Below are 16,237 nucleotides of genomic sequence, written 5' to 3'. Positions count from 1 at the left end.
ACCTCGTGCCATAGATGATGAAATGAGTGTAAATGGGAAGAAAGCTTGAGTCATAATCCAGACGTGGGTGTTCTGCATTCAACACAGTTAGTAGTAACTTGCCCGCGATCACAAACTTAACTGCTGAGTGCAGTAATGGTAGTAACTTTCCCACGATCACAAACTAAACTGCTGAGAGCAGTAATGGTACTTTTCCATGCGGCACTTCACTTGCAGTATGGAAATAAACTGTCCAGCAGAAATAAATATCCCATTGTATTGCATATAGTTGCATATACAGCATACAATATATTATATTTGTCCCTTAAATGTCTGTTGTTATGCTGTGGTTGTATGTAAATGTCTGTTGTGCTGTGTTTGTATATAAATGTCTGTTGTTGTTCTGTGTGTGTATATAAATGTCTGTTGTTGTGCTGTGTTTGTACGTAAATGTCTGTTGTCGTGGTGTGGTTGTATGTAAATGTCTGTTGTTGTGCTGTGGTTTTGTGTTAATGTCTATTGTTATGATGTGATTGTGTGTAAATGTCTGTTGTTGTGATGTGGTTGTGTGTTGTGTAAATGTCTGTTGTTGTGTTGTGGTTGTGTGATGTGCCTATGTGGCCAAGTCTGAATGACTAATCCAACCATAGCTAATCCCGAGGGTTCTAATCCTGCAGCGTCGATAAAAAGAAGTCCACCCTGACTGCCGGACTGCCCAAACGCACCAACCTCCAGGACGAGCCCAACCTCTGATTTATGGGCAGGAAAGAGGACCTAGCGGGACTCTCTCATGGTCTCACCCTCTCGGTCTCCTCTGGCTGACTGGTCAGACTACGTCTGGTTTAGACCTCACCTAGCTGGTGAGGTCCTTACCTAGCTGAGTCACAGGCTCGGCTCGTCTGCAGTCTCCAGTTCAGTCGGGGGCAGCATCACAGTGTGGGAACAGAGAGCGTCAGTGACTGTGCCCTGTAACCTGTAACCTGTGCCCTGTAACCTGTAACCTGTGCCCTGTGCCCTGTAACCTGTAACCTGTGCCCTGTAACCTGTGCCCTGTGCCCTGTAACCTGTGCCCTGTAACCTGTGTCCTGTGCCCTGTGCCATCGAGTCTAAGTGGTGACTGAGGGGTGAGGGCTCCACGGCTGTAACCTGAGCCACTGAGTGCAAGTGTTGACTGGTCACAGGGAGATATCGTAGGAGCCTGCTGTGTAGCTTAGTCCTGTGAGATATCGTAGGAGCCTGCTGTGTAGCTTAGTCCTGTGAGATATCGTAGGAGTCTGCTGTGTAGCTTAGTCCTGTGAGATATCGTAGGAGTCTGCTGTGTAGCTTAGTCCTGTGAGATATCGTAGGAGTCTGCTGTGTAGCTTAGTCCTGTGAGTAACAGAAACAGTTGAGCTTTTTCTCTCTCTTAGTCACTTGGTATACATCTGTGTCACTCTCTCTTTCTGTATTTCTTTCTCTTTTTGTTTTTTTGACTCCCGATTTCTCTCTCTCTCGCTTTCTCTCTCTCTCTCTCCCCACTTTCTCTCTCTCCCCCCTTCTCTCTCTCCCCCCTTTCTCTCTTTCCCCATTTTTCTCTCTCTCCCCCTTCATCTCTCTCTCTCCCCCTTTCTCTCTCTCTCTGTTTTTCTCTCTCTCTCTCTCTGTTTTTCTTTCTCTCCTCCACAGCTGCTTGGTGCTATTTTGTCTCTGTCTTGGTCCTTAATTGTGCTCTTTGGTTTGTGTGCCACTGAGACATTACGTATGTCTTCATGCTCTCTCTGTGCTGTTTTCACCCCGAACACCTGTTGTTCCTTCAGGGACACACTGATGCGTTTCACAGACGATCCCTCCTCCGTGCCAAATCTCTGCGCTAGGAGTGGACTGGGCTCTCTTTTTTCACGTCCTACACACACATCTGTTGTCCATCTCTGGCTTCCTCAGAACATGGGCTATCTGTCTGACGGCCAATACTTTTCTAATCATGTTATATACATGCTGAGTCGGAGCCAGTAACCGAAATCTCAGTTGCGCTGTAAAACATTACCGGGACGATAAAAAAAGCTTTAAAAATAACTTGGACCCAAAATCAAAGGTGGAAATGGAAAGTATGCGGTTTAGGAGCTTACCCCTGTGCGCGCAACAATGGGAGATAGCAGTCATTAAAGCAATGCTACTTCCCTTCTTTATGTGCAGAGTTTGTGAAGTTGAGTCAGGTTGAATGAACTGCCCATGGGTCATACGTGTAAATGCAGACCTGATTAACCCAAAGCTACTGTGTCATAATGTTTGATGGATAGAGTTTGATTGATTGGGATTGATTTCAATCGTGACTTTTCAGACGTTGTTTTTTCCACCTGCACAGACTTTCTGTGGAGTGAGGAGAACAGTGAAGCGTCTTTGTCAAGGTCATTCATCCATGAGTTAGGCCACTTTGACAACGTCACTGAAATTTTTATTTGCCGCAGATGTGGTTGAACTGCCCTATCTTGGAATTTCATGAGTTTTTGCTTGAGTGATTAGTTTGACAGTGTCACAGAGTGCCAAAGACTGTCAAAAGCCTTTTCACAGACAGACTTGTTTTCGACATCTTGAATTTGCACTGAATGGATGTTCTAGCGCCTACACTGAAGTGTCCTTGTTTGCACGTGAAACACTTTTAGACCAAACATACTAAAAGCGTCTTCCTGATCCACTACAAAGCACTGAGGCTACCAAACAGACAAGGCTGGAGTTGACATGGAACCAACCTGAGGGCACGGCCGTTCAGTCTTGGCTGCATGTAAGTGAATAAGAGCAAGTGGTACAGTACATGCATTAACAAGGGCTGCTGCTCCAATGCATCACGCTCATCCATTTCCAACAGATTGATTACAGTCTCAAGGCTGTCATACACACCGCTACTAAAAAGATAACAGTGGCCAGATCAAAATGACAGGCAAAGTGCAAAGTCTATCGATAAGCAAAGATCTCGCGCAGGAACTCTAGCTAGTCCTGTATGTACCATGTGTTATGAGCTGGTCTACACTATGTTTACGGCTAAAGTCTTGCCCAAGCTGTTAAATTAGCTAATCGTTTCTGCCTACTTTTGAAATGACCTTTAGTTAGACTTTGGACTTTGCCCTCTGTTCAAGTTAAGGCCCATAATATAAATAGAACTTTAATGCAAATGTACATTTCTATATTATATAAATATACTGGCACTGCACATTTATTATACATGTAGTATACTGGCACAAGACATTTGCAGGGTGGTTGTTTCTGTTTTATATCAGATTGCAGAAAAATAATCTAAGAGAGAAATGGGTAGGTGAGTGTGTAGAGGCAGGATCATGAGGTAATGGTCACAGTGGCCAAACAGTGTTGATGGTGCTATTTGGTGCTATGGAAGCTCATGCTGTCATTGTTGGTAATATTTGGTGCTATGGAAGCTCATGCTGTCATTGTTGGTAATATTTGGTGCTATGGAAGCTCATGCTGTCATTGTTGGTAATATTTGGTGCTATGGAAGCTCATGCTGTCATTGTTGGTAATATTTGGTGCTGTGACTGCTTGCATGATGTGGGCTGTCTTGAATTATAATGTCAATTCCTAAAAATAAAACATAGTTGCATTTTTCCACATTAATGTTTGTTTGGGCCCTACTGAAAGGAATCATCACCACCACTACCACCATCATCATCATCATCACCACCACCACCACCATCATCATCATCATCACCATCATCATCATCATCATCATCATTATCATCATCTTGGTCGTGCTGTACCTGTGCTCCAGTGCGGTGAGGATTCCGTTGCTGCCGCTCTTCTGTTTGCCCCTCATCATCATCGTCTTCATCTTCATCTCGGTGATGGAGGGCAGCAGAAGGGGCACGGCCACGCAGAAGAGCGCCAGCTGGGGGGGCAGGGGGGCACCGGAGGGCGTCTTCTTCTTCTGCCCCTGCAGGAACTTCAGCCTGCCCTGGAACTGCATGGTCTGAGGTGGACACAGAGGAGCGGACATTATGGACTACTCACTGAGTCGTCACTACTAGAGCACGGTATGGCATTGAAGAAGCTTCTGATGGAGAGGGATGGCAGCCATTTGGACAAGGTCCAATGTCTTCAAAGGATGGCTATTGAGGTGGCAAATGGCATTATCCTGATATTGTGATATTATTTAGTCTTAAAGGCTCTGCGCTGGACTGGGGTCACAGGTCAAGAGTAATTAGTTAATCAGTGTGACCAGACACTGGCGATTCAACAGAGAAATGCTGGACTGACCGCTCACTGCCCATCAGCAACAAATGAGATGAGCAGACAGCTAAAGCTTTGTCTTTCTGTAGTGATAAAGGCAACATAGAACAGTCTGCACAACTCCAAACCCTCATCAAACTGTAATCTGTAATTCATTTCAAATCCCATAAGTTTCTTAACACCTCGCCAAGTCTGCCCTCCAAACACTAATGTAAATTTGTCTTTCTTTAGCTGCAGGCCTGCATGGTGCTCTACTGTAAATGTTTTTGAAATGTCAGTATTCTCATGTCGGTGTGCTTCTGGTTCAGGCCTACGATGTGATCAGCCGTCGTACATATCTGAAAAGAAACATCACTTGCTCACAACAATAACATGGAAATCAATTGGTTCCGCCTAATTTGACATCAACAACCATGTCGTACTCCGGCAAACTCGATTCATACTTGTGGATAAGCTCGCTCTGATTCATGTTTTCCAGGACGTCGGCCAAGACCCCTGGTCCCGATCGCAAACCAAATGATAGTGCTGTGTTACTGCCGCAGAGCCCAGCCAGCCCCGCGGACGAGAGCGGACAAGAGCCCGTGGTGACCCTCGCTGGAGGACGCTCTCCGTGTGCGGTTTTACCCCGCTGCTCTCTGCTGCCTCTCCTCCTGACCAGTGGCCAAACCACTCTGGTGAACAACACACACACACACACACACACACACACTGAAAATATGAACTTGGTGAACGGTCGGCAAAAAGTGCTGTTGATGGGGGGAAGTCATTATGGCGTACTGAAAAACAGTTTGGTTCTCACAATACCTCAATCCCACTGAGTGTGTGTGTGTGTGTGTGTGTGTGTGTGTGTGTGTTTTTGTGTGTGTGTGTGTGTGTGTGTGTCTGTGGGGGGAGTGGGTTGACACACCATGGCCCACGTTTGCCCTTGACCTTTGGACAGCGACTTTCCACAAATGGGTCTGGCGAAGGCTGCTTCTGTTAGTCATTTTGAGGTGAGCGTCCAGCCGGCTCAGTTTTTTCACATGGCTATCCCTTTCAAACCCACGCAGCGCACAGAACAACACTTTCTCTGACCGTCCCAGACAGGAGGAGGACAGACGGAGACTCCGCCATGAGGCCAGGACAGAGGACAGATTGTGGCAGGGGTCACAGGGGTCATGCCATAAACATTCTAATCCAGCGCAGCTCAGCTGTCACTCGAGGGGACGGGCAGTAGCAGAGGTCAGGAGTTCAGCAGCAAAGGCTAACAGAGGTCACTCCCCACGGACGAGAGATTTAGAGGCTAACAGAGGACACTCCCCACGGACGAGAGATTCTATGTTTTCTTCAATCCACAATACAGTAGCCACGTGTACAATCTCACAACGGGCTCATCTGTGTTATCGCACATACAGTATGTCGCAATTGTCGCAATTGTCGCAATCATTATTTCTACTCATGAAAAAATGTCACTGTCAATGTCCAGTCTTCAGCTGAAGCCAATTTTGATTGATATGAGTTGCTGTATGAGCCTCAGGCAAGGTTAACTTATTCTAGTCTACATACTTGACCTATTATATACACTCAAGTCTTTATACTGATGGAAGTGAGAGTGTTGTGAACAATGATTCAAATCATGACATTTTTAACTGCCCTCATTTGTTTTAGATGTTCTGTTTCACCTGCATGACACAAGTGATTTTTCAGTCTGGTGGGTAACCTATTGCTATTCATGACCTTTGAACTCTGACCTGGCTAAGGTCACGAGGCGACTCACCAGGAAGCCGGAGGTGCTGTCCAGCAGGCATCTCACCCTGGAGATGAAGCAGCGGTTGAGGAAGGGAGAAAGTTCCGGAGAGACGCCGCCGGCCTCTTGAGAATGAAACAGCCGGTTCACCACAAAGTCCTCACCTGTCACAGGGACACACAGAGGCCGTTGCCACGGCAACACTCCAGATCAACATGGCACATACTAAGCAGCATTGTTTAAATACATACTATTTGCATAGAATTCCACTATTGTGACCCACCATATGAAAACCAGCAGCAAGTAGGCCTGGACGAAATCGCGCAAAACACAATTTAAGCTTTTTTTTTCAAATTAGTGATTTTCGTTTTTTTTCATTCTTCTCTTTGTGCTGGGGCGTGTTAGCTAATTTCCATACTGAACTGCAGTTGGCCATTGACATGCTTTTGTTATTTTTTCAGCCAATCAGCTGCATGTTACAAGTGATACACATGGCTACCTAATATACAGCAGAGGAGCTGGTGCGTGAGATACTAGTAGACTAATAGTCTATTACCAAAAATCCAAATATCCAAATGTGTAATTGGAGAGGTGGAGTGGTGTGTTGGTTGAGGGGGAGCAGAGGTGAGTGTGTGGGTGTTGGTGTTGGTGTGTGTGTGTGTGTGTGTGGGTTGATGTGTTGATGGTCATTCTCCACACACCAGTTCCTGCAGCTGAATGGGGGTGGTGGGAGCTCTGCTGCGTGGGGTTCATGGCCCAGTGGAGCTGCCTGCGGAACTCCTGTCTGTCGTCCACATGGATGTAGTCAAAGACATTCTGGTGCATCACGTCCGTCTGGGGGAGGGAGAGAAAGAGAGGGAGAGAGAGAGAAGAGAGAGAGAGAGAGAGAAGGAGGAAGAGAAAGAAAGGAAGAAGAGAGAAAAGAGGAGAGAAAGCAGGAGGTAGGAAAGAAAGAGGTGGTGGGGGGGATGAGAGTGAGATATATCAGTGAACTGACCCATAACCCCTCACACACACACACACCCACACACACACACACAGATGCACATGACCTACCCTGGAATTAACGGCAACGAGCCTGCATTGTGTTTGCCCCCTGCACTTAACCTCTGAGACGCTTGAGTGAACATCCCTGCTACCTCACCCCATAGAGAGAGAACAGCCACGCACGCGCACGCACCGCACACACGCACACACGCACACAGAGAGACCCAGCCAAGCCCCAAATGGCCCTATTGGCCGGGCCGGGCTCACTCACGTCTGATTGGCTGGGCCGATGCTCTGCTTGTCCCATGTAAACACAGATGCCATTTGAGATGTTTGTGCTGAACTTCTGAAGTTAGCATGTTGTAAAGAAGGAATGGGATAAAATAGCCAAGTGTGTGTGTGTGTGTGTGTGTAGCTTTCGCAGTGAAGCATGGAGATACACATTCCAACTCATGTCATCACGCTCTAAACTTAGAATCGGATGTTCCCTCAAATACTCATTAAATTCTTCTGGAACTTGATTTAAAAGCATGACATTTGGAAGCAATCTTTTTTTTTTCATGACAGATAAAAAAATATATATTTATGCTTGAACACATTGCCAATAAACTGTTTGGTGTGTTTGGATGTTCTAAAGTGTGGTATCATATAGTTCAGGTTTGACACATAAATGCTTGACTTGCACTCAGATATTTCATTTGTATCATTTTGGTCAGGCAGCCGTTAAAGTGCCTCTCTAAGGCCCCTCTGGCTCTGAGGTCACGGGGGCCAGCCTTGTTTGTCAAACATCGCGTGACACCGGCTGCCGAGGAACAGTACAGCCCTGCCCTGCCCTGGCGCAGAAGGAGACGGACGAGGAAAAAAAGAAGGAGGGAAGAGAGGGGAAAAAGAAAGAAAGAGAAAACCCATCCCACATTTGCAATTCATCTCCCTTTCCAGCAATAGCTTTGCTTTCTGTCAGGAATGACAGATTCCCTCTAAAATATTCAACCTTCCCCCATAATTTCCACACGGCCCGCACGCAAGGGTTTGAACATTTGCCTTGCAAAACAGCCTCGGCAAGGCAAGCGCACGCAGCGCCGCCACAGCCGTTTCTGCCGTCGGCCAGATCGGGTGACTATTGTGTGAGTTTCACTCGTTAAAAAAACAGAAGGGCAGAAGTAAGTTCTTTCCTCGGCTACAAAGGATGATTGCCATGTCAGAGCCGGGATCAAAGGGACAACGCTGAACTCTGCTTCTCGTGCCACGCTTTCTTGTGGTGTCACTCTTAAGAAAAGGACTCTCTCTGCTCCCTCTCTCTCTCCTCTCTCTCCCTCTCTCCTCTCTCCCTCTCTCTCTCCCTCTCTCTCTCCCTCTCCCTCTCTCTCCCTCTCTCTCTCTCCCTCTCCCTCTCTCCCTCTCTCTCTCTCCCTCTCTCTCTCTCTCTCTCCCTCTCTCTCTATCTCTCTCCCTCTCTCTCCTCTCTCTCCCTCTCTCTCTCCCTCTCTCTCCCTCTCTCTCTCTCTCTCTCTCTCATGTGACTCTTCACTCGGCTGTGTTGTCTTTATTTGCGTTGGTGTTGTGGCTGCTGCTGCTGTCTGGTGCACTTTCATTAAGATGTGGGTGTTGACACAGACAGAGGCTTTAGATTGGGAGTTGACACACAATGTAACACTTTGATGAACCCACCCCCCACCCATGCACGGCCAGAAATATATGCGAACATAAATTTGCATCTGCAGCGGATGGAGGGGATGGAGCAGCTGGTCTCACACACACACACACACACACACATACTGCTCCTGCCCCGTTCACCAGGGACTCCGGCAGCGGCCCAGACGGGCTCGGTTCCGCTGACGTAATCCCCGCGGTCTGTCTCACGGCCCAGACGCGCTCCCCTCCCCACCTCTCTTCCCTGAAATGATGAAGAGGAACACGAAGACGCACAGAGCTTTGGAAACAGAGACAGAGGAAGATGGGCAGCAACTGACCATTTAAAATGCATCCACACCTGTAAGGGGAGAGCCACTGGGGGAAAGGAGCAAGGTGTGATGACCAGGGGTAGTGACAACCAGCGGTGAGAGGGAGGGGGGATGGAGGGACACAGAAAGTAGGGAGAGAGAGAGAGAGGGATGGAGGGACACAGACAGTAGGGAGAGAGAGAGAGGGGGGATGGAGGGACACAGACAGGGGAGAGAGAGAGAGGGGGGGTGGAGGGACACAGACAGTAGGGAGAGAGAGAGAGGGAGGGGGGATGGAGGGACACAGACACAGGAGGGAGAGAGGAGGGGATGGAGGACACAGACAGTAGGAGAGAGAGAGAGGGGGGATGGAGGGACACAGAAAGTAGGGAGAGAGGAGGGAGGGATGGAGGGACACAGACAGTAGGGAGAGAGAGAGAGAGAGGGGGGATGGAGGGACACAGACAGTAGGAGAGAGAGAGAGAGGGGGATGGAGGGACACAGAAAGTAGGGAGAGAGAGAGAGGGAGGGGGGATGGAGGGACACAGATAGTAGGGAGAGAGAGAGGAGGGGGGGGGGGGAGTAGGGTTTGGCACGCATTTAAGCGCTCCTTTCAGACCACTTCAAGTTTTCATTTCATTTTAATGGCTGTATTATTGCAGCCACTTCCCTTATGGCAAGCAGGAGAGAGGGGGAGAGGGGGAGACATGGAGCATGAGAGAGAGAGAGGGAGAAAGAGGTAGAGAGGGAGAGGGTGAGAGAGAGAAAGAGGGAGAGAGCAGTAAGGCGGAATGATTGCTGTGGGCTTCAAAAGCATCCTTGTCTGGTGAGCTCCGGGCGGCCCGTAGAGACCCATAGTGACCCATAGTGATGTAAGGCACTTTATTCGAGGGTCGGAGGGGAAGATTTAAACGGCGCGAGACAGCCACACCGGACGATAGCATCAATAATTAAAGGCCACAACAGAACCCCTTCGCTCAGGGCATCCTGTTTAACCTGGCTGGGATGTTACCTCCTGACCTGACCTGAGGACAGCAAGGGCCTCCACACACACACTCCAGACACACTCCACACACACACGCACACACACTCCACACCCACACCCACACTCCAGACACACTCCACACTCCACACACACACTCACACACACACACACACACTCCAGACACACTCCACACACACATGCACACACACACACACACTCCACACACACACCCACACCCACACACACACTCCACACACACTCCACACACACACACACACACACACACTCCACACACACTCCACACTGCCCTGTTCCTGAGCTGGCTGCCTTTGACTCCTGAGAGCCTAAAGCGTGCTCGCTGAGACATTGTAAGATATGGGAGAAGACTAGCTTGATGAGCCAGACCCACATCAAGATTTCGCAGTGCTCAGTCTGAGGGGCTGTTCGCCAACAGCAACATCCATCTTCTTTGTTTTTAAGTAGCAGGGAATTCACGCCGAACCGTTGCAACTCTGCCATCAATCATTATGTTAAGCCCGCCTACTGATTCTATACACGATGTGATTGGCCTTATCGAAGTTTAATTTTTCCAGGTCGCAAGCCAACGGAGAGTTGCGAGATTACCCTGACAGCAAATTACATTTGACTAGATTTCTAGGCTAGGAGAAGACGTCACTCACTGGAGAATGGATGGGAAATCAGGGGGCATCCGTGATGCTAGATATGGTGGATGATACGTGCTGGATCTGAAGGTCTGCCCGTGTTCTAACCAATGAAATGGCACAGCTGCTATGTAGCATCACCAATAGCATCTGCTTATTTCCACAGTAGCATAGTAATAGCAGGACCATGACAACTGGTCCATTCATCAACATGAAGAGCAATGTGGGGTAACCTGGGTTCATGTGATGTAGGCTATGTATAATGTATCCAGTGTGGAGTTCTGGATCTCTCCCCAGCCATGTACACAGGAGAGAAGAACATCTGGAGAGAGGGCGAGGCCTTGCTTCACGAGCTTGCAAAAACCCTCCTCTGAGGGATGTCTCCTGACAAGAAAACAAGCTTTTGGGCCCCAAAGATGGACAGCAGAGGTGTAGGCCTACGCATGAATAACAGAGAAAGAAGACAGCAAAGACGAGTGGGAGAGAGGGTTGGGGGTCCCCCCTGGGTCATCGGAGCTTCTGTACGGCCGGCGCCCGGCATGGCTAACATCAACTTTCCCTTGCGTGAGTGATGGCTGAACTCCGTGGCCAGTCCCGGCCCTGCTCTATCTCAGCAAGCTGCGGGCGGCGGGTTAAAGCCCATTAGCTCTTTACTGCTCTTTACTCCGCATGTCATCTCACACCCCAATGCCGACCCCCACACACACACACACCTCGCCTTAGTGCTCTGTTACTCACTCAGCCAACCCCCTCCCCCATCTCACCTGCTCCGTTACTCACACCCCAACCCCGACCCCCACTTCACCTTAGTGTTGTGTTACACCAACCCCCCCCCCCCACCTCACCTTAGTGCTGCGTTACTCACTCAGCCATCATTTAAGAGGTGCAGTGGCGCCGACTCCTCGCACGCGAAAAGTGGGTCTTTGTCGACTCGTTAGACGACAGCAAAAGTTCTTGCCATAGTAGACTTTTTGCAAAAAGCAACCCCAATGATGGGATTGTTTGAGACTAAAAGATATTCTCATGAACCATTCGTCTTTTGAAGTTAATAGAGAACAAACTCTTCGAGAGGGTTTCATTAAAAAAAAGCTCTTAATTAATCAAAAGGGCATTCACATTAAAACTTTTATAGGTCTAACATCGGAGAACAGCGAATTACTGCAAATGCAATGTTTTTGTTGTCAGAAAGGGGGTATTCCTGGAGAAGAAAGGGGGTGTTGCGGAGCAGAAAGGGGGTGTTCCTAGAGCAGAAAGGGGGTATTCCTAGAGCAGAAAAGTGGGGTGTTGGAGCAGAAAGGGGTGTTCTGGAGCAGAAAGGGGTGTTCCTAGAGCAGAAAGGGGTGTTCCTAGAGCAGAAAGGGGTGTTATGGAGCAGAAAGGGGGTATTCCTGAGAAGAAAGGGGTGTTATGAGCAGAAAGGGGTGCTGCGAGCAGAAAGGGGGTGTTCCTAGAGCAGATGTGTTGAAGTGCCAGACAAGGAGTTGCCACACGAGGGACATGATGGATAATTATAATACATTTACACAAATGCAAATCCTCCACTCATCCCATCTCATGGATATAACGTAAGCTCCAGGTGAACAAGCCCTACAGATAGAACCACCATTTGGACGCTTGGCCACTCTGTACTGTAGCACTGACGGAGCATGAAGTGTGTGTTAGCTGTACCTGGTGAGCATGAAGTGTGTGTTAGCTGTACCTGGTGAGCATGAAGTGTGTGTTAGCTGTACCTGGTGAGCATGAAGTGTGTGTTAGCTGTACTGTAGCACTGACAGAGCATGAAGTGTGTGTTAGCTGTACCTGGTGAGCATTAAGTGTGTGTTAGCTGTACTGTAGCACTTAGACGGAGCATGAAGTGTGTGTTAGCTGTACACGGTGAGCAGCAAGTGTGTGTTACGTGGTGAGCACTGGCCTCGAGAGTGAACAGATGTCTAGATTTGCAATGTCAGTGAGCTTCATGTCTAGATAGATGTTGTGGTGTACTGTAAACCCACATTAAATTAAAATAGCCTCTGCCTGAACTGGCTTTCTGATGGGATAATGAGTGCTTTATAATAAATGTGCCAATTCTTTAAAACATATTATGGTCTGTTTGGCATCGTTTTGAGTCGACTACTTCTGAAACATGAAAATACCGCCCGCTAAAACCATTCGCTGTAAACCCAATAATTTGTCATTCTCTCTTTCTCTCTCTCTTTTTCTCTCTCTCTTTCTCTCTCTCTCTCTCTCTCTGTCTTTCTCTTCTCACTACCGTGTGGTTAATGGGTGTGTGTGTGTGATCACAGCTTTGTGCTCTGTGGGTGTGTGTGATCACAGCTTGGTGCTCTGTGGGTGTGTTTGTGTGGATTTAAGTGTGTGTGTGTTTACTTTTCGGTCTGTGTGTGATGTGCCTATGTAGTCACCTGTGTGTGTGTGTGTGTGTAGAAAAAGACATGATCATTAAAGCTGTGTACTGTACATTTGCTAACAGGCTCTAGTCTACAGTATCTATGTGTAAATGGATAAAAGAATAAAGACTAAAGCCCTATCCCCCTTCTCTGTGCCTGTGAGTGTGTGTGTGTGCATGTAGGTAGGTGTGTAGCAGTGGCAGCAGGGCAGTAGCAGAAGGGGCAGGTAAGGCAGGTGTGTATGTGTAGCATACCTGATGGAAGCCCAGAACATGATGGTGGATTCCACGACAGAAATATCCATCCCCATCACTGCTGATCCACCTAGTGCAAAATTTCGTCACCGACCAAAGGGAGGGGAGACAAAGCCCACGTTAGACACACGCACACACACACACACACACACACACACGCACGCTCACTCGCACACATGCACACACACACACACACACACACACACACACACACGCACGCTCACTCGCACACATGCACGCAAAGCCTACAGTATGTCAGTCATTGGGAAGAAGTAATAGGCACCAACACGCCAGCTAAGGTCTGGAAGTCTCGGACTGATTTCAAATACACACACACACACATAGAGACACACACACACACACACACACACCGCACACACACACACACACAGGGTGCATTACACACACACGCTACATGGCGTTAAATGCCTGAAGTCTTTGGACTGATTTCAAATTCAAGACAGTCATTGCCAAAGACAGATATCTTTTCTTTTCTTGGATGACATTTGTCTCTTGAAAAAGTCTCTTTACAAATATCACCAATCTCCTCTACACACACACACACACACACACACATGCACACACGCACGCACACACATGCACACACACACACACACACACACACACACACAATAATACACACACACTCACATGCACACACGACACACACATCGCCAAGCACACACACACAATAATAATATACACACACACATACGCACGCACCGCACGCACGCACACATGCACACACACACCGTGCACAATACACCCACACACACACACACACACACACACACACACACACACACACACACGTCTTCAAAGCTCCTCTCTCAGAGGCGTTGTTATACTAGACAGTGGCAGAAGAAGAAAGCTGCAAATGTTCATTTAACACAGAACATTTACCCCTGGTCCTGAATACTGATTGGGTGTGTGTGTGTATTGCTGCAGAGGGATTCTGGAAGGAGGAAAGGTAGGGAAGGTTGGGGCAGGCTAGAGGGCTGTGGAAGCTTAGGAGCTGGTGTGTGTGTGTGTGTGTGTGTTGTGTGTGTGTGTGCTTAGGAGCTGGTGTGTGTGTGTGTATTGGTGTGTGTGTGTGTGTGTGTGTGTGTGTGTGTGTGTGTGTGTGTGTGTGTGTGTGCTTAGGAGCTGGTTCCACAAACTGCAATTTATTAACTTCCCCGTCGGTGTGTTTGTTCAGCGGCCAAGTCCCCCCAGATCGCGTGACTGGCGCTGCGCCGCTGCCAACTCATGTCACCTCCAGTTTAATGTGAGCCAGAGAGGTGGTGTGTGTGTGTGTGTGTGTTTGTGTGTATGTACATTTATGATTACGTACATGTTTGCCTGTGTGGTGTGTGTCTGTGTGAGTGTGTGTTTATATTTCTGTCTATCTATTTGTGTAGAATCAGATGCTATTTACAAACAATAACTGCCAGAGGAATTCATTCTCAACAGTCTTAGATTGTGTGCAAATGTCTCTCATATGGAGCCAAAGCCAACACGCTCGTCCAGCCTGCCAGAGACCAACACACACACACACACACACACACACACACACACACACACACACACACACACACACACCACACAGCCTGCCAGAGACCAACATACACACACACACACACACACACACACACACACACACACACACACACACACACACACACCTCACAGCCTGCCAGAGACCACTGGCTTTACTGTGTTTACATTATGTGTTGATTTGTTAGTGTTTCTCTGGCATGTCAATTACTGTGTGTGAATGCTTACTGTGGTTTAGACTGGTTGGCATGGCAATGTGTGTGTGTGTGTGTGTGTGTCTGTGTGTGTGTGTGTGTGTGTGTTATTGCTGTGGTGAAGAGGATGTACAATGTGTCTGCCTCTGTCATACCATCACATACACATACACACACACTGCAACACACTCTCTCTCGCCCCCACATCATTGCTGTGCACAAACCACACGCATGCAGCGCTTCCTCCTCTGCCCTCAGAGCTTCCCTCCACACACACACACACACACACACACACACACACACACACACACACACACACACACACACACACACTCAGGTTCTCTCCTCTCCTTCCATCTCAACACACACACACACACTCAGGTACACACACACACACGTACACACACACACACACACACACACACACACACACACACACACACACACACAATATCATTAATAACACACACACAGCTGGTTATCATAGACCAAATAGGAGGGATAGGAGGGCCCGTCAGCTTTAACATTAGGTCCTCTCCCTCCTTTCCATCCCAACACACACACACCTCAGGTACACACACAATATTACACCCCATTTCATCAATACTGTACGCTATCACAGACCAACAGGAGGGGCTCCGCTACTTCTATCACTTGTGGTCCTTCTCTTCCTTTCCTTTCCATCTCACACACACACACACACTCAGGTACACACACACACACACACACACACACACACACACACACACACACACACACACACACACATAATTAGCACTTTCTTCCTTTCTCCTCCTTCCATCTCAACACACACACACACACACACACTCAGGTACACACACACACACTCAGGTACACACACACACACACACACACACACACTAACACACTCTCCTCTTCTTCCATCTCATCCTCTGTGACAGACCGCCAGCCCACCAGGGATCACATTGGAGGACTGAAGCCGAGGCAGCACACACACTGGAGGACTGAAGCTGAGGCAGCACACACACTGGAGGACTGAAGCCGAGGGCGGCACACACACTGGAGTATTGACGGCCGAGGTAGCACACACACTGGACACTGGAGGACTGACGACCGAATTGCTGAGTTGTAAATGAATGCATGGGATGCGTAGATGTGTACATTAAGGGCTGTCCTCCATGCTTTGCATATGCTGATTACTCCAAATCACTGGGCAGCATATATTAATCATAAATTAGCCATACATTAACAAGTGCAATTCATTATTAATAATAATATGTGGGGGTCCAACATGCGGTCCCAGTGGAAACAGTGAATTGAATAAATTGAGACTAAATCTAGAGCATCAGCTATCCTTATTAGTCACACACATACACACACACACATACAC

General features: G+C 48.1%; 1 protein-coding gene across 1 annotated transcript in view; it reads right to left on the bottom strand.

Annotated features, from left to right (window-relative positions):
* Positions 1-16,237, bottom strand: part of LOC125309835 — an 85,626-nt gene that overhangs the window by 3,853 nt on the left and 65,536 nt on the right. Inside the window, exons 4-7 of the mRNA XM_048266959.1 lie at positions 13,136-13,205; positions 6,622-6,754; positions 5,951-6,084; positions 3,726-3,934 (exon numbers count right to left, since the gene is read on the bottom strand). Coding sequence (XP_048122916.1) covers positions 3,726-3,934; positions 5,951-6,084; positions 6,622-6,754; positions 13,136-13,205 — 546 coding nt within the window. The remainder of the gene's footprint in view (positions 1-3,725; positions 3,935-5,950; positions 6,085-6,621; positions 6,755-13,135; positions 13,206-16,237) is intronic.

The sequence above is a fragment of the Alosa alosa genome, chromosome 16, assembly GCF_017589495.1.
Source record: "Alosa alosa isolate M-15738 ecotype Scorff River chromosome 16, AALO_Geno_1.1, whole genome shotgun sequence".
NCBI classification, from domain to species: domain Eukaryota; kingdom Metazoa; phylum Chordata; class Actinopteri; order Clupeiformes; family Clupeidae; genus Alosa; species Alosa alosa.
This window is presented reverse-complemented; position numbering and strand designations above follow the sequence as displayed.